At 33.2% G+C, this 25,602-nt stretch overlaps 1 protein-coding gene across 1 annotated transcript in view; it reads right to left on the bottom strand.

Annotated features, from left to right (window-relative positions):
• The window catches only part of LOC143247264 (synaptotagmin-10-like), a 59,943-nt gene extending 34,893 nt beyond the window's left edge, over positions 1–25,050 (bottom strand). Inside the window, exons 1-3 of the mRNA XM_076495018.1 lie at positions 24,800–25,050; positions 7,489–7,842; positions 5,115–5,308 (exon numbers count right to left, since the gene is read on the bottom strand). Coding sequence (XP_076351133.1) covers positions 5,115–5,308; positions 7,489–7,842; positions 24,800–24,863 — 612 coding nt within the window. The 5' untranslated portion in view covers positions 24,864–25,050. The remainder of the gene's footprint in view (positions 1–5,114; positions 5,309–7,488; positions 7,843–24,799) is intronic.
• Positions 25,051–25,602: the final 552 nt, after the last annotated feature.

Below are 25,602 nucleotides of genomic sequence, written 5' to 3'. Positions count from 1 at the left end.
CTTTTCCGCTACCTCTTCGTACAAAGTCACCAATCACACAATGTATATATACCATATTTTAAATATATACATTACGAGTTCTAATAGCTTACAGAAAACTATTGGTAAGATAATAATGGATACTGTAATAATATGTTATGTTATAAATGAATTGTGTAGACGTTAAGATTTTAGTGTTATTCATAATAGAATCCACCACCCGGACAAAGGACAGGTACCTCAGTTGAAAAAGCGAAATTTACTCCCGAACAGCTCGTAGCTTTTGACTTTAATTTTGAGTAGTATGTAACTACCTTAAACTTTAAAGAATGTATGTGGTTTGTTAGAACAAAGTCACAGTGGACTATATGTTGTGTCTACCAAGGGAATAGAACCCTTGGTATTAGTATTGTAAATCGAGGAACTTTCAATGAAATATCACAGACTGACGATAATGTTTAAACTGTATTTTTTTGTATTTAAATTCTCATTAGGGGTTTTATTTAAAGATAATATTTTTTTTTTTTAGTTTTACTTTCAATGGGGAGAGTATCAAATTTGTGAGAGAATTTATGAATGGCTCAACCACAAACTATACAAACTACAAATTCATTATAACGCACTTACTCTTGTGTTTTGTATTGTGTTTGTTTTGATTACTTAATTTTAAGTAAATATTATAACTTGTGTATTTGTGTACTGTCAACTTCACAAACAAAATTAAATTTCTTTAGGTTACATTCACATTTGAGTGAAATTTACAAAATACGTGCTCAAGAATATAGGAAGTTCTGTTCATGGTCGTAACACTCCCACTTTCTTACATAATCTATAAAGTTTTCATTAGACCACGAATGGAATTCACGTATGCAATACGTTCCATGAATTAAGAGAATTTAATCTCTGCACATTACTTATAACACCCCATCTGCCTATTTTATTCTACATTCTATACTGATAAAGTTTAGATTATCCCAGTAGATTAAACGTGGTTTTGAAATTATCTTCCAAAATCTATAGAAAATCACAAAACAAAATTCTCTCTTAGCACAACTTTCTACCATAGCAGGCATCAGCAGCAATTCCTTCTCATTGAAAAAATAGATCTTCACAGAGAATATTTAATCTCCTGATAAGTTAGCAGTTATATGTCACAATTGTAAGTGCAAGTGTGAGTGTTAGTTAGTTTGCTTTGAATTTCACATAAATCTACATGAGGGCTACCTTGCGCTAGCCATCCCTAATTTAGCAGTGTAAGACTAGAAGGAAGGCAGCTGGTCATCACCATCCAACATCAACTCTAGACTACCTTTTTACCAACAAATAACGGACTGGCTATCACTTTATAACAGGCGAAAGGGCGAGTAATTTTGGTGGGACAGGGATTCAAACCCGTTGCCCTCAAATTGCGAGCCAAGCGCCCTAAGTACTTGGTCATGCTGAGCCGAACAGCAAGATACACATTAGCATAATGTGGCCTCAGTGACTATATATAATTTTTCTAAAGCCAAACGCTAAAAGAGATAATTAATTAAAAAAGATCGAAACTGATATTTAGTTTTAAACAATAGGATAACTAAAACTACAATAAAGATAGCTCTTTAAAGAATAATTAAAATTAAAATTGTTTGGCAATAATCATCGATACCTTCTCTCTTAATGGCAGAGTGGAGATCAGTATTGTGATCAACATACGAGATTTAACAGTCATTGCTTCTGACTTCTGTATGTACATCATATTTGAATTTCTATAATCATTTTAACAAAAAATGAATGATAATGTCATCAGTTTATAAAATGAGGAATACATCATTCCTGATTGGAGTAAAATATATCAAACAAACTCAAATAAAGGTACGTTTCTCTCTAATTGGTGAGTAAATAGTTATTTAGTTGTAAGCGTTGTTTTTACTGTTTTAATTTTTTGTTCACTAGAGATGACGATTTACAAGTTTACAGGATGAACTAATTCTGTGAAGTGTAGAGATTTCATCGGACCTTAGGATTTTGTGGAATATCAACGCTTTATATAGTAAATAAAAACGCTAGAATAAGTAAATTATGTTTAATTAATGACTTTAGTATAAGTTAATGAGTCTGTTCTTTAGAGATTTAGTTAGTTGAGTGAATGAGATGACCAGTTCAATCGAGAAACCAATATACTATGATGAAAGAGTACCGGGGTGGGGGGTATATCAAGGTCTCAGTTCAAATTAGTATCCATAGGGAATGGGTGGAACAATGGAGGAAAAGTTACTTTTTTATGATGCCAATTTAAAATGAGCGGTTTTAATGGCATTAGGCAATTTTCCATTTCAGAGCCATGATAATTATCAAACATTGGTAGCTGCTTTATTTCACAGGTTCAAAGTGACATCCTAGAAGGAAATTTCGAAAGCAGAGTTCGGTAACAGAGTAAAGAAGAAAGAAGAGACTTCAGCAGAAGAACAGATGCTCAACATCAGCTGATTGGTTCATTGGTGTAAAACCAATTTATAGATTCCATAGCAGATGAGCATATGTGACCAAATTTTAAAAAAAATGTTAATATTTTCTTTCATGACATACTAGACAAGGTTAAGTTTAAAACTAAAGGTTGAACTAAAATAATTTCATTAAACGTAATGATAAAAAGTGTAATACATTCTGACACAAGTTCTTCGGTCAAATACACGTTTAATATCTGCAGATCTCTGTTATGGGATCATAAGGTCAAACAATATTGAAGCGTAAATTTTCTATGGCGATACTATAGAAGAAGTGAGAGAATTAGGTGGCAAATTACTTACATGAAATGGAGGAAGTAAATCACAACACAATAAGCATTTCAGGTGTAACTTACAAGAACATATTGCCAAGAACTTCAGACAAAAGACTTCGCAAATATAACCTTCTTCAGAAAAAGGTCAGAAAAAAATGAACTGTTACAAATATGGGAAACATGGCCATTATAGTTAGAACTTTGATGAATAAACAACTGATAGTAGACCAAAAAGACAATCGGGTGAGTCTTTAGGCCCAGTTAGATCAAGGGAAATGACAAATACTTAACCAAACACTGTAAAATAAGAATCTGCTGGACTATTGAAGCAAACTTTAGTTGAGAATACTCCAGCTACTCTATATAAGAGAAGAAACTTATTATGTAAGGAAATAAATCGAAGAGATGATGGGTTTAGTAATGAATCACTGTGCAGGGTGTTGATTAACACTGGTTTTATAGCTACAACTGTGTACCATGAGTTGATAATGAAAGCGGAAAAAAATCATCCAGTGATGAAGAAAGAAAAAGAATGATGCAAACAGTAAGTGAATATAAAGTTCCACCACGAAAAAGTTAGAAGTTATCCATGCTGTGGGAAGTTTCTATATACTACGTGATGGGTGGTTAACTGATATCGAGAAATAGTGAATAATATGAATTAGCTTCATGGAATCAAGAATAGATGAACTTAAAATATTATACCAGAGATTAAATTTAAAGTGACTACAAGAAAGGCAATAATTACACTACTAAGAAGTGAACTATTCAAACCAGGACTTCTTATGAATAGATTTACATCTAGTGACTGAAGCACTGTAGAATCAAGTACTAAAGAATATCTGAGAGGTTTCTAGTTGTAAGCAATTTCATGAATTTAAAATATCAAGATGTTATCATTAGGGCCATGTAAACAAGAAATTATGAAATGCAACTGAAATCTGAATTGGGCATTGCAAGGAATGAAGCCTCACAGATATTACTTCCACACACAAGTACATTAGAAGTAGCCATTTATAAGGTAGGAAGTCTGATGTCAAATCCTAAAAGGACAGCTTACCATCTTATTTACAATAGTTGTATGATAAGAGATGTTGAGGCGTTGTAGTTAATCTATGCCATAGTTACATGGCTTATTTATGATATATCAAGATATATTCTCCAAAGATAATCTCATAGCTTAAAATGAACAAATAAAATATTTCATAAGATTCGTAATAGATACATAGTCCAAATACATCAGATAGCTAGACGATTCCAACTTTTAAAACAGTTTGAGGCTTTCAAAGAAATAGAGGTCATAAGGAACATTTATCTTATGATGGAAAGGTGAAAAGATACAACTGCACTCTTTTGAATCGATCAAATATATGTGTGGATGAACAATAAAAAACATGGGTTTAAGATCTTCCACGGTTACTGATGACTTATAGTACAGACACACCATTAGTGTGTATTAGTACATGAAGCTTCCAGCAACACACCAGCATCACTAATATTCAGAATAAAACTAAAAGCGCTACTGGACCTTTTGCACTCTCGTTTGAAGAACAGTCACTCAGGAAAACCTTACACAGAAAAATAAGAGAGATAAAGTACATCATTATTTTTGTGAATACCATATTTCTCTTGTTAGATATACCCATTCATGTTTTCTTGTTGTAAGTAAGGGAAAAAATGGCTGCCGTTTATGATGCAAGCCTTGGGGAGGTAATATAGCTATGTAGTAGCCGAAAAAAAGGTTGGGTTTGTTGGTTTGTTTAAAATTTTGAGCAAGAGTCATTCGCACTAGCTGTCCCTAATTTAGCAATGTAAAACAAGTGGGAAGGCAGCTAGTTATCATCACCCACCGCCAGCTCTTGGGCTGCTCTTTTACCAACGAACAGTTGGATTGACCGTCACAATATAATGTCTCCACTGCTCAAAGGGCGAGCATGTTCAGTGACGGTGTTCAACTTTGTGCATCTGTTTTTTGTTATGTCACGTGAGAAAAAAACGTTTCAGAGTTATTTTACAAAATGAAAATATAATAACATACAAATTTTGTGTATGTCACATTTAAGCGAACGATATTCATCTCAGATATTTATTAATGAATAATTTTATAAAAAACAGCTACAAGCTTGTAACGATCAGACTCTAAACATTTAATTTCTAAGGTTCTTTGACTTACACAATGACTTTAACACTTAAATATTTACCTATACAATACGTTAATTATCCGTTGAAATTTCTGGTTATTTTACTGTCTGCATTATGTCAAAGCTTACGTAATTTTTACTGATCTATATGAAAATACTTCTGAATAATCGAATCTGCTTTAAAAGTAAAATATTGTTAGATTCAGTTTACACGACAATGACAGGTTTCTTACTCTGACGACCAATCCTTCTATGTCTTGATCGTATTTGAGGGTAAAGTGGATTCTTCCACACGGCTTTCCATGTTCTCCATCTTCTTCCAGTGTACTGTTACTTTCAGTGGACGTTTTCCGTGCCAGATCTCCCTGGTAGAGCTCTGGTTTGATCTCTCCGACAGACGGTGATTCTCGAGTTGCTTTGTTACAAACTAAAAATAAATGCAACGTTTTTATTTTGTGAAGTACTATGTGAAATGAACACCGTTTGTAAATAGGTATTTAGCAATTTTATATAGGAATTAATAAGTAAGTTTTTCATATGTGACTTTCACACAATGCATAACACCGCAACGCATTCGTTTGAACGAGTTATCTGACAATTACTTCTGAGTAAACAGCTACCACAATATTGTAACAGTGTAACTTAATTTCATCATTAGTAACGTTTAAATGTAAAGTTAAGTATGCTGTAGAAATGAAATAAAGAAATAACGAAATATAATTTAAAATATTTCAGTAAAACGTAGATCAAGACTAGTTTATAAACCACTATAAATTATGATATTACCAAATAATGGTACGAGATTTCCATTTGGTGGTAATTCAGAACGGTATCTCTTAACGTTGTAAAATAGATTACAATATATTTATCAATCTTTTTACTTTCCTTGGTGAGGAAGAAAGATAATCAAACAAATTGTACTGTTTTTTTTTGTTTAAGACATTTCGAGCAGAGCCACATATATAGAGCTATCTGTGCCAAACATCCTCTAATTTTGAATTTATAAACTTAAAAGTGTAGCTAGACAACAGCATCCACCGTCAACATCTGGGCTACTCTGTTCTAACCGAATAGTGAGAATTGACCACTGTTCTTACAACATAGCCAAGACCACAAAGTGCAATGCACATTTTTCTTCAAATAGACGTAAACTATGAACCTTTGGATTCAGGGTTCCAGACAGCTAACTGTTAAATAACGTTTAGCCCAAGACTACTAGAAGTTAAAATTCACGAAAGCTATAAGCAGATATGAAAGTAGTAGCAATGTCATAAGAAAGTACAAGATTATAAACATTATTTTGTATTGCCAAAATGTGAGACTTATTTATATGCAAGACAAACAATAAACTGAATAAAATTCCAAAACGGACGGTTTCAATTTTGTTCGAATTATGTAGGATCATGAATACTCTCTTTATCGGCCTGATATTTGATCCTCCGTCCACTTTCCTCTTGGTATAAGAACCTTGTATACATTTCAGGTTATTCACAGCTACAATACTGGAACAGACTTCAGTTCATCCCAAGTTATTCTTTGTACTATATATGCCATCTCTCACCCTCCTCTCTTCCAAAACGGTATATGATACAAGTTCATCAATCAAATCCTATAAAAGACACATTCGATCTGTACTTAACTCAATGTCAATCAAATTTTACTCTGAAGAATACATTTCAAACTTTTACCCAACACAAAAATGCATGAGCTAACTTAATACCCAGTTACATTTTTCAGAACATTCCCTTTTGAAGTTGTAGTTAATCTTTTCCAGAAAAAAATAACACACCAAAAAACATTACGTCAGGGAAGTTTGTTTCAGACCTGAAGATAGATGTTCTTGTAAACAAAAGCAGCTCCTTGTTCGGAATAGTATTTTTTTCTGTTTAAATGACTTTGTTACCTTGTTTTATTTTTTATTCACGTCATTCGTTCTTCTTTTCTTATATCTTATAGCACAATAAAACAACAACAAAAAACAAAAGAAAACAGAGTTTATTTATATAGCGAAAGATATCAGACACTTATGACAATTCTGTTTATTAATGTAACAGCTGATTTTTAACTGAGTTTAAGGCTCTAGGAATACCGGGAGACCTGTTTACATTAATAAGAAATTCGAATTTTCAATCTGAATGTATGCGATAAGACCAGATCAGAGTCTTATATACAATTCAACCATCGACCTTAACTCATAACTACTGTAGAGAGGTAAGGCAATCAGATAACAGTAACCACCACAAGAGAGCTCTGTCTGGCTCTTTGAACACAGTAGCTGGATTGATTATCATTATTACAGAGTGCCCACCATTGGTTCAACAACATCGTGTCTTGAATCCTGGACTCTCGACACTCGGACTCTTGGGCTACTCTTTTATCAACAAATAGTGCGATTGATCTTGACTTTATGATGACCCACATCTGAAAGGGCTAGCATGTTGTGTAAGAAATTTCGAACCCATGATCCACTAGGGCTATAAATACTTTTAACACGTTAACTATATTTGTATAAACTTATACATCTTCAAATTAGACACCACAGTTAGGTATTCTATCTGCAAATAATATTAACACCTTAATTAAATAGACTGATATAAACATATATACTTTCAAACGGAACGTCGCAGACATGCAGCTGTCTTTGAAAAGTTTGGTGGCGAGTTGGAACACTTGGTAGTGTTGCTTGACGTGTTGGAACTATTTTCCTGCGATGTACTTGTTTTTGAATTTCTTCTTTGATATCTGGTAGACTGTGACTGATTTTCAGTGAGGGGGCGCTACTGGATCCTGTTGAATGTAAAGTTGTGGTCACTAGAGCGGCACTATTATCGTTGGCCGAGTGATTTGGCTGAAGAATAGAGAATAACCATCGATAGCTAAAGTACGTCATTATGCCCACTGCAAGGACAGCCAGGACAATCAAGACAATAATAAACTGAGATACAGTTCTATGTCCGGCATCTAGAAAAAAACACACATAATTTTAGAGTCATGTGAGTGAATGTATATATATATATTATATACAGATAGAATATTAATAATGAACAGTCAAGTAAAATAAAAAAAAATAATCAAAAGTAAGGACTGCGTTAAAAACAGCAAATCCAAACCTCTGGCTAATGATGACTTGTTATAAACAAAAACAAGGCCGAACAAAAATTTAAAACGTTGCAGAAATAGAAAGGATCCCGAGTGTACAGACTATAATGTGGGATGTAAGATGTGCCCTAGGTTTTGGAGATGACTGGAATATAGGACTGACGTTGCGGTGGGAATACGCTGTCTATCAGTCTTCACCTCTTTTTACCAGTATGACATGAAGAATAATTAAATAACAAAATAATCAAAATAGAAATTAGAAGTATGAGACGTGGGTGTCCAAGTCCACAACGTCCCACATCTGTATCACTCTTCACTGCCTGCAGACGATTGTCCTAATTAAAGAAGAAAAAAGTAATAAAAACATAAGGTGTTACCACTTGGTCGTAAGTTAAATAAACGTACCTCCTGAAATTAGCATTCCAGCTCCTGTTATGGTGGTGAGGCAGTAATTAGTAACCAAGTAGACAAGTTATACTAGTTTTAAAGGTCCCAATCAGTAATCTAAACTAACTAATATAACTACCAACCACAACCAATTAAGTCTAATGTAACTACCAATTTTCAGACTAAACAAGCCTTTATATGCGATAAGGTGTTCATCCACATAAAAGTAGTGCCAAGCTGTTCAAATGACTTTATAAAAGTATTCTTAGTTTTTATTTCTTTATATTTATTTAGTACACTTTGACATTTATTACAGAATAATTTAACACTTTTATTTAGAGTTTCTCTATTAAATATTAGTTTTCGAATCAATAATTCAAAATTAATAATAAAATGTTGTGATTTATTACAAATTTTACAAAATATGAATAATTGGAAAGCTATAACACTTATAACAGAAGAGTATGGTACATTACTATTAAAAGATGGTTAACCATATTTGGAAAAGAAAAGTATTTACTTTTATCAAAAATATTTAGATTGATATCATTATCAATCATTTCAATTTCTAAATCTAAATAATGTATATGTACGTCATAAATTGAAGCATTTTCAACTTCTAATTTTACAGGATGCATAGCATTAATAACATTATTTATTTCAGGGCAATTTATACTAATTAGCTAAGTATATTAGTATAATTTGTACACTGAGCTACTAATTAATGCCTTACCACTATAATGGGGGCTGGAATGCCAATTTCAGGAGGTGAGTTTATTTAACTTACGTATACTCAACTGGTTGTACTTATTTTTTCTTCATTATTTAATTTTTAATTTTTTCTTCTTCTTTACTTTATAGAGCAATTATCTTCCTACAACTGTGTTCAGGAAGTAAAGGGTGATATGGATGTGGGACGTTGTGGGCTTGAGCACCCACATCTTGTTCTCCTAATTTCTATTTCTCTTCCTTTGATTATCTTTTTATTCTTCATGTGAGACTGCCAAACGTAGGTTAAGACTGAAAGACAGTGTGTCCCCACTGCAATGTGGATCCGTTTGAAAACGGGCGAGCGTTTTCGCAAAACAAGTACTGTTGATTCTTACTCTCAAGAATCTTCTACAAATTTAGAGAAAAGACAGAACTTGCGCAATATATATCAAACTGAAACACACACAGGTATTAAAATAAATGTGTAACGGTAAATCCGTTAAATCTGGGAATAACTATATATACACTGCTAGCCAAAATCTTAAGGCCAATGAATATAAAGAAAAATATGCATTTTGTGTTGTTAGACTCAACCACTTATTTAAGTAGAGCTTCGAAAGACGAAAATAAGAAAAGGAAAAATAAAAATAAAAACTTTTTTTAGCATTTAATAGGAAAAATGTGAACCCCATGAAATTAGCCTAAATACTAGCTGGTCACAAGTTTAAGACCATACTAAAACGAAGCGTTAATCGATAAACACTTAATGAAACTTAGGTACTTGTGTTCAAACATTATCGTTGTCAACACCTCCCACTGACATCTCCTGTGTTAAATTGGATAAAAATATGGCAAAGGCTAAAAAGTTGACAGAGTTTGAACGTGGCAGAGTTGTCGAGCTGCAAAAGTAAGGTCTCTCTCAAAATGCCATCGCTGGTGAGATTGGGCGTAGTAAAACTGCTGTTGCAAATGTCTTTAAAGACCCTGAGGGATACGGTACGAAAATTTCAAGTTGTCGGCCCAAAATAATTTCGCCGGCGTTGAGTATGAGGATTCGACGGATTGTCCGGCAAGACACCAGCCGATCGTCGAACCAGATTAAGGCCATTAAGGACGTAGAATGCAGCTTAAGAATAATAAGACGACATCTACGAGAGAAGGCTTTAAATACCGTAAACGTCTTCAAAGGCCACGCCTCCTTTCATACCACGAAACAGTTCGGTTAAACTTTGTTGAGAAGCACCAAACATGGAACGTAGAAAAGTGAAAGAAGGTTTTGTTCCCTGATGAGAAAAAAGTTAACTTGGATGGTCCAGATGGCTTCCAACGTTACTGGCACGATAAGGATATCCAACCGGAGACATTTTCTACACGACACAGTGGAGGAAGTTCCATTATGATCTGGGGTGCTTTCTCCTTCCATGGAACAATGGAGCTCCAGGTTATACAGGGGCGTCAAATAGCAGCTGGCTACATTGGCATGTTGGAGAGAGCATACTTATTGACTGAAGGCCCTCGCTTGTGTGGAAATGACTGGATCTTTCAGCAGGACAGCGCTGCAATCCACAATGCCTGCAGGTCAAAGGACTTTTTCATGGCGAATAACGTGATTCTTTTGGACCATCCAGCGTGTTCGCCTGAGCTTAACCCCATTGAAAATGTTTGGGGATGAATAGCAAAGGAAGTCTATAGAAATGGACGTCAATTGCAAGCAGTGCATGATATATCTTCGAGAAGCTATCTTCACCACTTGGAATAACATTCGAGCCAGCTTTCTGCAAACGCTTATATCGAACATGCCAAAGCAAATGTTTGATGTTATTCGCAATGACGGCCGTGCAACTCACTACTGAGACCTCTTGTTGGGCATTTTCTACCCTGTTTAGGACATCTTTTTGTATGATCTTAAAATTTTGACCAGCTAGTATTAGGCTAATTTCATAGTGTTCACATTTTCCCTATTAAATGCTAAAAAAGGTTTTATTTTTATTTTCTCTTTTCTTATTTTCATCTTTCGAAGCTCTACTCAAATAAGTGGTTGAGTCTAACAACGCAAAATACATATTTTTTCTTTATGTTCATTGGCCTCAAGATTTTGGCCAGCAATGTATATATCTATAGAGAGACACTACATGGCCAAAAGTATGTGGTTACGCGATCATCACACCCATATGTGCTTGTTGAATATCTCATTCCAAAACCATGGGCATTAATACGGAGTTGGTTCTCCCTTTGCTGCTACAATAGCCTCCACTATTCTGGGAAGGCTTTTTACTAGATTTTGGAACATGGGTGCGGGGATTCACTTCTATTCAGCCACAAGAACATTAGTGAGGTCGGGCGAGAAGGCCTGGCTCGCAGTTGGCATTCATATTCATCCTAAAGGTGTTCAATGTGGTTGACGTCAGGGCTCTGTACAGGCCAGTCAAGTTCTTTCACACCAACCTCGGTAAACCATGTCTTTATGGAACTCGCTTTGTGCACGGGAGCATTACCATGCTGAAACAAAAAAAGCCTTCCCCAAACTGTTGCCACAAAGTTGAAGCACACAATTCTCTAGCATGTCATTGTATTCTGTAGCATTAAGATTTTCCTTCACTGAAACTAAAGAACCTAGCCCAAACCATGAAAAACAGCCCCAACCTATTATTCTTCACCACAAAACCTTACAGTTTGCACTGAGGCAAGTAGAAGTTTCCTGGCATCTGCCAATCCCAAATTGGTCCGTCAGTCTGCCATATAGTGAAGCGTGATTCCTCACTCCAGAGAACGCATTTCTACTGCATCAGAGTCCAATTGCGGTGTGCTTTACACCACTCCAGCGGACGTTTGTCATTGCGCGTTATGATCTTAGACTTGTGTGCGACTGCTCGGCCATGGAAAACAATTTCACGAAGCTCTCAACAAACAGTCTTTGTGCTGACATTGCTTCCAGGAGCAGTTTGGAACTCGGTAGTGAGTGTTGCAGCTGTGAACAGACGATTTTACGCGCTTCAGCACTCGACGATTCGGTTCTATGAGCTTGTGTGGCTTACCGCTTCGTGACTGAGCTGTTGTTGCTCCTAGACATTTCTACTTCATAATAACAGCACTTACAGTTGACTGGGGCAGCTCTATCAGAGCAGAAATTTAACGAACTGACTTGTTGGAAAGGTGGCATCCTATGCCAGTGCTATGTTTGAAAGTCACTGAGCTTTTCAATACGACCCATTCTACTGCCAATGTTTGTCTATGGAGATTGCATGGCGGTATGCTTGACTTTATGCACCTGTTAGCAATGGATGTGGCTGAAATAGCCGAACCCACTAATTAGAATGGGTGTCCGCTTATTTCTGGCCATGTAGTATATAATTGAACAGGTCACAAGGATATTAATGTACTGAAGTTCATTCATAATGATTATAAACAATCGTGAATAGCACAGTATTTCGGCGTTCTGGTTTTTACTTGGGTATTTATATTGACAACTATTTAATATGGTTCAGAAACTACTTAACTATCGTTTTAGAGGTAATTTATATCAACCGGCCAGCAAGATCAAGAGGTCGTAGATTTGATTTTATGGTTAGTAAAGTTATTATGCTAATATAATTTGTCTACTGAGCTATTACTTAGTGCCTTGCAACCATAATAGGGGCTGGAATCTTATAAGAGGTGTTAAAATCTTGAAGATAGGTAGCATTTACTCGTTTGGAGTTTGTTTTTTACTAGCGACAGATAAAGTTTACCGTATTTAGTTTGATTGTTCTTTACTAGAGACAAGTAAGGTTTAATGTATAGAGTTTGATTGTTCATTACTTGCTACAGATAAGGCTTACTGCATTTAGAATTTATTTCTCCTTTTCCCAAAGACAAATAAGACTTACTTTATTTAGAGTTTGATTGTTCCTTTGTAGGAATAGATAAAGTTTACTGTATTTAATATTGCGTGTTGTTTCTTTGCAAAAGTGAGATCAAATTTATTGTCTTTAGGATTGTGTGTTCTTTCTTTGCTTAATAGAGATAAAATTGCTGTTTTTAGAGTTTGTTGTTTCTTTACTAAAGGCAACTAAAATTTAGTTGCTTTTGAGTTTGTTGTTGTCTTATTAAAGACGGATACGATTTGCTGTTTTTAATTTGTTTTCGTCTTAAGATTGTTTGAATTTCTTGATGTTTTTTGTTTGTTGTTATAATATTAATAATTGCGAGGTTTATTAAATAAATTATAAAAACAAATTTACGAGAGAAACATGAGCTCAAGACCTGTTGAAATCAGTATTCTTACTTATTTGGACACAAATAGTAATTTATTTAATAATGAGATAATAATTCAAAGCCATAACTGATACATTGGTTTGCTTAAATATTTCAAATATAGTCATTATAAATGATTAGTTAAATAGTCTGGTAATGACTTCAGAAGTTGAAGAAAAAATCGATACGATTTCATCTGTCTGGATTTTTTTGAAAGACCTGGAATAAGCTACCGCGTTTCTCCGATAATAAGACCTACCCATAAAATAAGACCTAGTGTGATTTTGGGGATAGTTTTAATATAAGCCCTTCCCTTAAGATAAGCCCTAGTTAAGAGTGGCAGGAAGAGGAAAGAAATAAAAAAAATTAATTTATTAATTAGTTTAATAGTTAGTTAATTAGTTTGTTTAAGTATTAATCAGTTAGTTTAATAGTTTAATAATAGTTTATTTTAAATGGTTAGTTTAATAGTTTTACTTTGCAACTTCATTTTTTTAATATATCAAAATAAGACATCCCCCGAAAATAAGCCCTAGTGTCATATTTTGGAGTGAAAATTAATATAAGCCCTGTCTTATTTTCGGAGAAACACGGTATTATCATAAGACCCATTTATTTATACATGATTAAGTTTGGTGAGAGACTTCCAACATTATACCTTTACAGAGTTGTTGTTGTTTTTTTTTATTTAGCTAGTGATACCATCTTGTTTAACATTTCGTTTTGTTAACCCTCTTGAAAAACACAATGTTTCCTTATTAACGTTTCTTATCGTACATTTTCGGGACTGACTCACTCTGCTCAATCACAACTTTTTGTTCTTCTCGACTCTTTATCTAAAAACCTTAGTACTTTTTATGTTGTTTAAGGGCATTCTCTGTTTTGTTTTATAATATACTAGAAATGCTTTTTCAACTTAATTACCTATCTAGGAATCTATACATCCTGCATTGTACGAAATGGAAGCAAAATATAATATTACCTTTGATTATGCAAGAATAGTATTAATAGTGAATATCCAATGTTGGCTATCCAATCAGCCACAAAGCAAAAGCCTTGTGAAGACAAAATTTAACTTACCTACCATGTATTTGTTCGTTTGTTTGTTTGATTTTTGAGATTCGCGCAAAGCTACACGAGGGTTATCTATGTTAGCCGTCCCTAATTTAGCAGTATAAGATTAGAGGGAAGGCAGCTAGTCATCACCACCCACCGCCAACTCTTGGGCTACTCTTTTACCAACGAATAGTGGGATTGACCGTTACATTATAACGTTCCCACGACTGAAAGGGCGAGCATGTTTGGAGTGACGGGTATTCGAACCCGTGACCCTCGGATTACGAGTCGAGTGCCTTAACTACCTGGCCATGCCGGGCCTATATTTGTTTGTAAGATATCAGTTGCATTTAGTATAAAATAACTTGAACTAAATGAATCTTTTTTTGTGTGTGAGTGAGTAAGCGAAATATATGTTGGGTGATATTAATTTAAAGATTTATCATAAGTATTAGTTTCATATTTATTACTAAAAATAAATTATAATTAGTAACACAAGCAATTTTACAATATTTTTTATATATTTATACATCTTTCTCATGAAGCAAGAAATAAAAAAACATTAGATCTACAAAAGCTAGTGAGGCATAATAACTATAATTACACGTTTCTAAACTTCCTTATGTTTTTATTACTTTTATTTGCGTTATTTGTTCTGTTCCAACGAGTTTCATTAAACAGTAACTCAGAACAACTCTTAATAAAATAGCTGTCTGGTATTTTTCCAAGGCTTAGTAGTGTAACTTCTATTGGCAATAAAAACAATGTTCCTTACTGTTTACGTTACATACATGTTAAGGGAAACCTTAGAGTGAACTAAACAACAGCAATTTACGAATCTCCTAGAGTCTAGCATAGGCAATTCATATTTATTATTAATTAATACAGGAAAATGCTGATGTGAGCCTACTGGAATAACACCACAGCTAGCACATTTCACGATGTAAAAAAAAAGTAATATTTAGAAGAAAATTATACTTGTTAAATACAAGATATAATAGAAGATGTTAAATGGAGGATGTCATAGATCGCGTTGAATATCGGAAATAAAGAGATGTATTTAAAATACGGTATTATGAAAGATGTTAATAAGGACATTACAGACGGTGTTCACCGTACAGTTTTGTTAAGTATGTTAAATTTAGGTTATTAAAGAATATGTTAAAAATAAGCTACTTTGAAGGATTTTAAATGCATTATATTATGGAAGGCATTGAAGACAGGGCATTATTATGGGTGTTAAATGCAGTAGGGTATTATCGGAAGTGGTGAATGTTGAGTTTGGTGAACAGTAATGAATGAAGAATATTGTGAAAAATATTGAAAATGAAATATTATAAAACATGTGATAGCATATTATGGAATGCAATGACTATACATACAGGATAATATATGATGTGTAACTCTTTCACGGACATAAAAGATTAGAGAGAATTTTAATTGTCGTTTCCAGTTAAGATCATATGGTAATTTTAAGTTATGTCGTCATCAACTGAAGCCCCCAGTGGCACAGCGGTATGTCTGCGGACTAGCAACGCTAGAAACTAAGTTTCGATACCCGTTGTAGGCAAAGCACAGAAAACCCATTGCGTAGCTTTATGTTTTATTCAGAAACAACAAAAAAACAACATCATCAGTTGAAAATAAATCCGTACAGGAAAGGATTTCCAACCTTAACACAAAGAGCTAACGAAAGAAACTTAATTTTTTTCTGAAGTCACAAGTCGTTTTCTTTTACACAAAATATATCAGAACTTTCTTTCAAGGAGTTAAACTAATATATTGATTGATTGCTCTTAAGTGCAAATCTGCACAGTAGGTTATCTGCACTGTAACTGTCCATTAGCTAGAGACCTAAAGTTTAGTGTTATAATCCCTCAAGATTACTGTTGAGAAACCGGGAAGCTTTTTGGCAATATTTTCATGTTTGTTTTGTTTCTTTATAATCAAACACAAACATACACGATAGGTTACCTGTGCAATGTCCAACGGGTATTAAAACCTAGTTTTTAGCATTATTAGGTTTCATACTGAATGTCAATCTGAAAATTATGCTGAGGAGGCACCCCCCTCCAAAAAAAAAGAAGATCGAGTCTAGACGATAACTAGAAATTATTCGTAACAGACAAAAACGAATAATATAAAACTGTTGAAGAATATGTTAAGGAGAAAAAAATACATTAAAATAAATCGAATAATTGACTTTTTTATGAAGGAATAATAACAAAAATACAACGCATGAAACATTTTTGTCTTCTGCAGTATTTGGTTAAAAACAACGTAGAAGTTATAGAAAGAAATGATGCAATATTCTAAACAAATTAATATATAATTTATTTATAAAAAAGCAGATATACAAGTAAGTCGTGGAGCTCAGTGTATTGTTTTGTAACCTTCAAACAAAAGCTAGAATAATAAAATAAACTACTTAGCTATTCATTTGTTCAAGAACCAATACAGTGGGATATTACTCAAAACATTATGAACGGCCTTTGATTGGCGAGTAGATACAGGTTTTATGATACACTGAGATACCTACACTGTTGGTGATAGTATTACATAAGAGGAAGATTAGCTAGGAACTGGACAGAAAACTATGTTCAGATAATGTGGGATATCAACTTATATGTTAAAAGACATAAATTTAAATTTTCCGAATACATTTTCTCCAAAAAAAAAAAAAAAATCAACAAAAACACGACAGTACAAAACGACAGTGAAATGGTTAAGTTACATTGTTGCAATACAGCTTATGTAACTCCCGAAAAAAAATTAACCTTAGAATCACTGCTGAGATTGGATCATCATAGCTTCTTAAACAAATAACATTTTTATAAACTATTTATACATCAAATTTCTTGTTTGTCCATGACTTTGCTTGTTACAAGATCTATAATAACGTATGAATAACACGAAGAAAATGGGATAACAATAACATTAATATTGGTGTTAACCTCACTAATTATTTTAATTGTTATTGTTTGATTTAGAATGATCTCCCTAAAGAAGTTCTGCTCAACGGTCAGACCTAAAGTGTGGATAATTAACAGTTGTTAAAATATATTGTTAATTATTTAAAGAAACGTTAGGAGAGGATTTGTGGAAAGTCAGAAACTTGGACTTGTGTCGGAGTGTGTGAGGACAACAAAACATGCTTATTTATATTCTCTATTAAGCGTTGGAATCGACTGATCGAACATAAATTTTGCTAGAGTTAAATAAAATGATTAGTGTGAAAGGTAAAAAGCTCAAATTTGTGTTGGAGAGTACATGTGGAGGAGATTGGCCTTGCTAATCATGCGATTTATACAGGGTCAGAAACAACGTGGTAAAATATTTGATTCAACCTAAAGAATAAACCTAAACTTTAATAGAAGGAATGATTAAGCTCGTTTTAGATTAGGCTAAAGTTATGTTTAATCTGTAGCTGTTATGCTAACTTACAAAATCAATTATCATAATATTCTTATTGAAGATTTTATGAAAAGTAGCAAAATTATCAATGCTGTACACTTTAGTTAGAAATGAATCAAGAGTACCACAACATTAAAAGAAATACCGTGTGTAAATAGTTAAAAGAAAACCCTCTACTCAAACGTTCATGTGTTAATAACCCAATTCTCTGTATAAAATATTCCGTATTACTACATATTCAATTATAGTTGTGACAACTAAGCCTATAATATTTCTTCTTTGAAAGGTTTGCGTCTGGAACTGAGAAATTTATGATTTTCAAATTAAAATACTCTGTTTCTATTGTGAACCTTGTAGGGAACTGTTTGATAAAAAACATTATTTTTTTAAATTGATGTGGAGTGCTTGATTTGCAATCGTTGATTTATTTTTCCAAGTAGTAGATTTTTCTGGTAAATATGTTTAGCCATGTCACGAAAAACTGATGAATTCGCTACTACTGTGTCGTCGATGTGTCTGCATGTTCTCTAAATCTGTAAAGCTTTATTGTAATCGTTGTTGTGTGGTGTAATAACGTACCTGTTTAACAGTAAATAGATCCACCGCTTGCTGGCTTAAATTACCATCTATTGTGTCTGTTTAAAGATGTGTAAGCCGAATGTACAAATGTATTGTTAAATAGAAACAAAAATACGGCTAACACAAATTAATTTAACGCCAAATAGCGATTGTTTTGTGATGAGTTTAATAAAAGGAACATTTAGCATCACCTACACAAATCTTTAACTTACTTACGTTGTTAAACTATTTATTGCTTGGTTGTACTAACGGGTAACAAGAATGTTCGTATTTTTTATGTGATTGTACATGGCGTAAAATTTACCAAAGACAAGTGAACTTATATTGAAGTTAAGATCTATTTTTACTTTATCAAACCTTATTTTAAAAAAAGAGCAATGTGTTGATCAAGTTTGAAGCCAATGAACACAACACTGAATATCTCATATATTAACACTTCATAAAAGTAACCTTGAACATGCACGTTTGAACATTTGAAGTCTTACGTTTTATGTTACCGATATGAAAAGTTTTTCGATAAACGTTTCGTATATTTGAGAAAACAAAACTTTAATATTATAATATATCTCGTTTTTTCTTGTGAAAACTCATATCATTTTAAGAGACATTTTTAAAAGAGTGCTTCAGCATATAGGAAAATATTTCACAGACTTATGGACCCTCATTCAAAATGGTTAGTAATGTATTTGTAACTGTTCAGTAGCCATAAATACATGGTTAAAAAAGTTATCCTCCCCGTTGAAATGGAACTTTAAACCATTGGATTGTTCATACAGCTCCACTTTGTTTAATGTTCATTCATCTCTTACCCTTGTGAAGACATGTTCCAAAGACATGCTTTACTACAAATAAAAGTCAGCTTTAAATCAAGATTAAGTGGAGAATACTGTACCAAACACTCAAGTAAGAATACAAACTGCTGTAACATTTTAAACCAATATTGATTGATGTTGTTCTTTTGTACTTGGTAAACAGCTACCGAAAACTTCCAGGATTAAACGTTCTTCTAGATATTCCAGGTAATATAAGTTTAACTTTATATTCAATCATCTATGGTATGAAAGTTATACACTGTATGAAAAGTTCCAGGGTATACAAGTGTTACTACATACGCACGCACGCACACACACACACACACATATATATATATAACTCCAGGTAACAGAAGTAATATATGAATGCATTATGAAATTTCTACTATGTAATACTATATTAAAACGTCCATGATATGAAGGTTAGACTGTATATGAAAACGTACATGGTATGAAAGTTATATTACACATAAAAATGTCCATGGTATGAAAGTTATATTACACATAAAAATGTCCATGATATGAAAGTAAAACTGAAAATGTTTAGTAGGACATCATATAAATTTCTGACACTTAGAGATCATAAAAAATCATTACATGTTAACTTAAGTATCACCATCAAGGGATGTTGGAAACTGGTAAACTTCTCACTTTTAACAAGAGTGAAAAAAAGGTCATAAGAACACTTTGAGGATAATAGAAAGTCACAATAAATTAATTTGTAGTTAGAATGTAGTGTTTCAAAGTTGTCGTGTGATTGGATTTTTTAAATGGGTAGTAACTCAAAAGAAGGTACATGAAAACGGAATTTATGGAATTATTTATTAAACGTGTGTCCTCGATTTTCGGAAACAAACCGTTGGAACAATGGTTTAATTGGAATTTCAAACCATAGGTGCACAAGCTTTTCAAAACTAAGATTGTATTCACAATCAATTATGATCTGCATATTCGTCTGTACTTCTGTTTTTGTAACCCCCAACCCACTGCATGCCTATTTCTAGTCATTACTAGTACCGAAAACCCTGTTAACTAGAAGCTAGAAACCCTATATTGAATCCCAGCCGAACAACTACATTTTTTAAGTTGGAGATGACTTAGTGAAAGAAAGTGTAGTTGTTTATAATATTCAAAGTAAATAAATAATGTCAATCATATTAATTCTGTTATAGCATTTTACAGCTCAAAATTTTATTGGTATAAATTTATAAAGGAACAAGTTCTTCTTGATATAAAGAAGAAAAAAAGCGCGTTATAAAGTTCTATTATGCTGATGATAATGCCTCATCCTATAGACTGTAGGAAGTGCGCTGGACAAATGATTAACATCAAACACGGTGTAGTTTAATGGAATACTGTTGTCAAAATGCGATAAAAAAGCATAATCTGGAGATCTGTGGAATGATACCTCTGATATCTTAGGTGAGTCTTCAATATTCATCAAGATGTCTAATGTCTCGTAACAAGAGACAGTAACTGTCTCTTCTTATTGATTCGGTACCATTGAACAGAAACTTAAAAATCCTTGAACCAGAAAAATACGGTTTCATAGTGTGAATAATTATGTATACAAGCAATCAGTGCGGTGATACGCAGTGTGTAATTGTCAGTCACAGAGTAATAACGTACTTCGACTTGAATAACGACTCGGTACAGAAGTCGAAATGTCGTTTCACTTTAGAAACAACCCCCGCTACAACAGCGGTAAGTCTACGAATTTACAAGGCTAAAATCAGGGGTTTGATTCCCCTCGATGGGCTCAGTAGATAGCCCGCTGTGGCTTTGCTATAAGAAAACACATAAATACACACACTTTAAACAGGCAAAATTACTTCATTTAAACCAATATTCTACGAGAATGATTTATACGGTTTTTTTAATATTCAGAATTTAACCTACATAACAGCCAGTGTGTTTCACGTCACACTTGATTTCTTTGAATGGGAGGAATCTTAAAAGCCAAAATATATTTAGTAAAATAAAATAGTACGATTACTGTCTGCTCATTACGATTTTAGTGGTGGGTGTGTAAGGGGATCCATGAGGGTGTGTGTGTGCCATGAAATCATATAAGTTTAGCGAGTGTTGGTATTATACGCCTAACGACGGTTTTAGGGTTCACCAAGTCTAAAGCCAACTGCATAAAATTTATCATCAATGTAAAAATATGGATTTAATCTTTAACTTAAATCGTTTCTGAATTAACTTATTTTTTGTTATATCACCGATGTTTTGAATAAAAACAAACCTTCTTAATCGACGGAAACTAAACTAAGAAATCTTTTTTTTCCAGTTTTATTTGTATGGATTTGATTTTCTACTTTCAGTACACAGACTAACAAAAATATTAGGTTATACTTTTGTTGCTAAGCAACATTACAAAAAATCCACTGTTAGAACGTAGTTCAGTGAACTATGAAAAACAAAGTTAGGATATACTATTAGGTGGAGATGGTAATAATTGTGCCGTCATTTTTGGCAGTTTATTGCAGTACTTACAAAACTAGACCAGTTGAATGTGACAGAAATAATGTAATGCACACTTAAACACATCACTAATATTTTGTTCCATAAATGTTTTAATCACTAGAAGTCGTTTTGCAGTCAGAGAAGCAAATATTATGTATTTTGTTTTGAACTATTACAACAAGAAAAAGTGAACAAATTTACCACCTTAATCCCTTAAAAGAAAAATGATATAACTGTATAATCTTTTATTATCTGACGCCTTTATTCTCTCTCCAAAAGTTATTATTTACTATTAATTTCTGATCGAATAAAGTTGCCTTCATAAATCAGAACTAAAATTTAACTTAGTAGTGGACGTGGCTATCTTAATATACTGGTATAAGATCATGCGACATAATAGAACAGAAACTTATAGCAATACATGAGCTGTGTATCCTCACTGCTGGAGAGATTTTCGAGTGTAATCCCACTAATGTCACACGAGGTTTCGCCAATTTAGGTGATTTAGATTAGTCTTAACTTCGTGTGCTAAGATAACAACACAAAATATTTTTCATAATAAAAACATAAATATTAGAATAATAAAAGTAAACATATTTTATATATTTAATATTTTAATCACTACTTTCAATTAAACTAACGTCAAAAATTGTAAACAGTAAGTAGTTTTCATTTTAGAGGGCCGTTAGAAGGACACTCATATTTACTGAAAATATACGATGTTTCTACTGAGTTTTATATTACGTTTATGGTTATAATTCTTTAGAATAGATCAGAATGTTGCTCAGAGCTGATTCATAATTTGATAATACAGAATTAATGAGTTTCGTCTCAAGTTTTAATTTACTTTAAAGTTATTTTGCTAATGTTGATCTAACACTTTTATGTCTTCATTGCTTTGTCAAGATATTTTTATGGTTCACTAAACCAAAATGAATGACCTAATTTCTTGAAGTTGACATTGTATTCGTTTGAATATAATAGGTAAAAAAATAAAACAAATGATTTACAAACAGAAAACGAATCCAAAAACCTAGAAAGATTTTCTTTGCAACACATTACAAGAATCAAACTAGAATTGTTATGAGCAAACATTAAACTGCATCATTTAAGCTAAGGAATATTCATATTATCCTAACTGCTAGTAGATTTTCACAGAATATTCCTTCTAATCCAGAAGTGTCACCGACCAAGTGAATTTCTGGTTGCATCTTTTGTCGGCTTTTAGATACGTTTAAACTATAATGAATATTATTTGATTTAAGAAGAATTTTGTACACAATATTTGATAGTTTTCGATTGAAAGAAACTATTAAAGGTTATTACGGTTGTTAAAAACAATGGTAGAAATCAGAATGCATCTTAAAATAGTTTAAAAATGAATAATTAAATACACTGAAACATAGAACAGAAATATTTTTTACTTTGATCATTCATTATTGTTTTAAACATATACTCAATTTTGTTCGTGTTCCGAGCAACTTACTAACGTGTGGTGGGCATATAAATGTTCTGCATGCAACTATGACGTGTTACTATACAACATAAAGACTGGAGAGAAGTATAACGGGATACATAGGTTTGCGCCATCCTGTGTTTCGCGTTGTTTCTTTCTGTCATACAGTATCGTTCTCTAACAATCTTTCAGTATATGCAGTTTTCGTTTTGTAATATTGATCTATGTAATCAAGCAGTCAACGGCCTTGATTCATTAACAGTTATTATTGTTACTTTTTTATTTCACTCGTTCAGTCGGTACCATTCTTAAACTATTGTACAATTTTGTTTTGTTGCTTCAATTTATGTAGTGCTACTTTCAGTATTATAGACTTTTCATTGTTATTGTTTCCTTCGCTATCATTAAATTGTTAAATGTTTTTGCTATTTCTTGTTGTCTTTTTCTTTCGGTGTCATTATTTAATACTGTGTCAGTGTTTTGTTTCCTGACAATGCTTATCATGTTATATAACTTTCAATGAATCTTTTAGAAACCTTGTAGCAACAAAGTTTTATTTTATGATGTCAAAAGTGGATATAAATGTTCTGTTGTTTACCTGCTGAACAAAACTTGGCAGCTAAATGTTATGTAATGAAGATTTGCTACACATATGTTCACTTCTCAGACAATGAAGAGCTTTTTGCTATCAAGCCCGTTAGTCGAATAACTAACTCTTTACAAATCATATTTTTTTCATGTATAAAATTGTGATGCTCGTCTGTACTTTTTATTTATGTGGATCAATTGCGTCGCAGGTGCAGCAACAAACAGCGCAAGCACAGGAATTAATAGCATGAAAAATAAAATCAGTAATTTTTCAAGAGGTACACACACATACATATGTATTAGTGTTGTATGTGTGTGTTTCCTTTTAGCAAAGCCACAAAGGCTATCTGCTCAGCCCACCGAGGGGAATCGAACCCCTCAGTTTCGCCTTGTAAATCCGGAGACATACCGCTGTACTAGCGTGGGGCTGTTGTATGTGAATAAAAATGATACGAAATATGATTAATAAGTAAACACTACCAAAGTTACAATACACGCGTATAAGAAGTTATTATACAAAAAGAGACCGTATATAGGGAAACGGTATATATGTCCAGTTGAACAGCTGGTTAAGAAATTAGCCTATAGAATATGTTACACTTCAACAGCATAGTGTACGGTACAGTGTATAAAAATTCTAGCATATCAAATGGTATATGCAATCAAAAAAGAACCACGGAAACGGTTAGAAAGCCTACACACCGAAGTATTTAAATATTGAGTGAAAATAACCTCGCTCGTTCTCAATTATTCCAGTTCTACATTTCACTAAAATAGTTGTTGAAGTATTTTTATCTTTTTCTGTATTTCAGTTAAAGAGTTTGGAGATGCCAGTGTCTTCATCATCAAGTTTGATTAATTTGTTTTGTAAACAAACAAGACAGCACTAAGTATACAAAACCTCTTTCTACTAATAGTTTTCTGTTGTTCAACAGCGACGATATGAAACACCACAAAACATGCACATTAATTCATACATTTTAATTTTTAGCCTTTTTTATGTTTTGATGATAACTATAAATAGGTTAAGAATATACACTATATTAAATAAAAAAATGCGAATAGAAGAAAATCGTACATCGTTTAGTAGAGTATAACTGATAGAATCCCATACCTTCATGAGAGTCTTGGAGTGCCTCAGGGACATCTACGTTCTCCTTCTTGACGTAGACTCCCATTACCTCTGTCGTAGTTAAGCCGAAAATTTCTCTTAATCCTGAAATGAGATACTAGCGCCACAGGTGGTCGCTGCTGAAAATATTGTATCGACTAAAAAGCAGTGATTTGTGAGCAGTAGCAGTGGGTGCCACAGGTTGTAATGACAGGAAATTTCGATACATTTGTATTTATTTGTAGACCGAAAAGCTTCGTTTAGTAATTCAGACATCTGTTGACTAAAATAACCCAAAAATAATAACTACAATATCATCCTGGTTTGCCTGAAAAAAATATTTCAATTAGGGTTTACGAAATCATAAGATATTCTTTACAAAAAGAGTAATTTGTTTACGAAATAATATTAGCATTATTGTTTGCTATTGTTAACTTACAGTCAGCTGTGTAAATAACCTTAACATATATATTTCATTGTTTTTATTCGAACAAGCGGAAAATGTGAACTTTAGGCTAGAAAACATAGAATATTATTCATAAAAAACGTTAACTTTCGATTACATACAATATAAAAAGTGAACACGTTTATTGTATCGCAAGTATTATTTTACGTTAACTCGTGACTAACAATATTTAATATTCTTCTCAGTTTATGGCCCGGCATGGCCAAGCGTGTTAAGGCGTGCGACTCGTAATCTGAGGGTCGCGGGTTTGCATCCCCGTCGCGCCAAACATGCCCTTTCAGCCGTGGGGGCGTCACAATGTGACGGTCAATTCCACTATTCGTTGGTAAAAGAGTAGCCC

The sequence above is a fragment of the Tachypleus tridentatus genome, chromosome 1 (genome assembly GCF_004210375.1).
Source record: "Tachypleus tridentatus isolate NWPU-2018 chromosome 1, ASM421037v1, whole genome shotgun sequence".
NCBI classification, from domain to species: Eukaryota; Metazoa; Arthropoda; class Merostomata; order Xiphosura; family Limulidae; genus Tachypleus; species Tachypleus tridentatus.
This window is presented reverse-complemented; position numbering and strand designations above follow the sequence as displayed.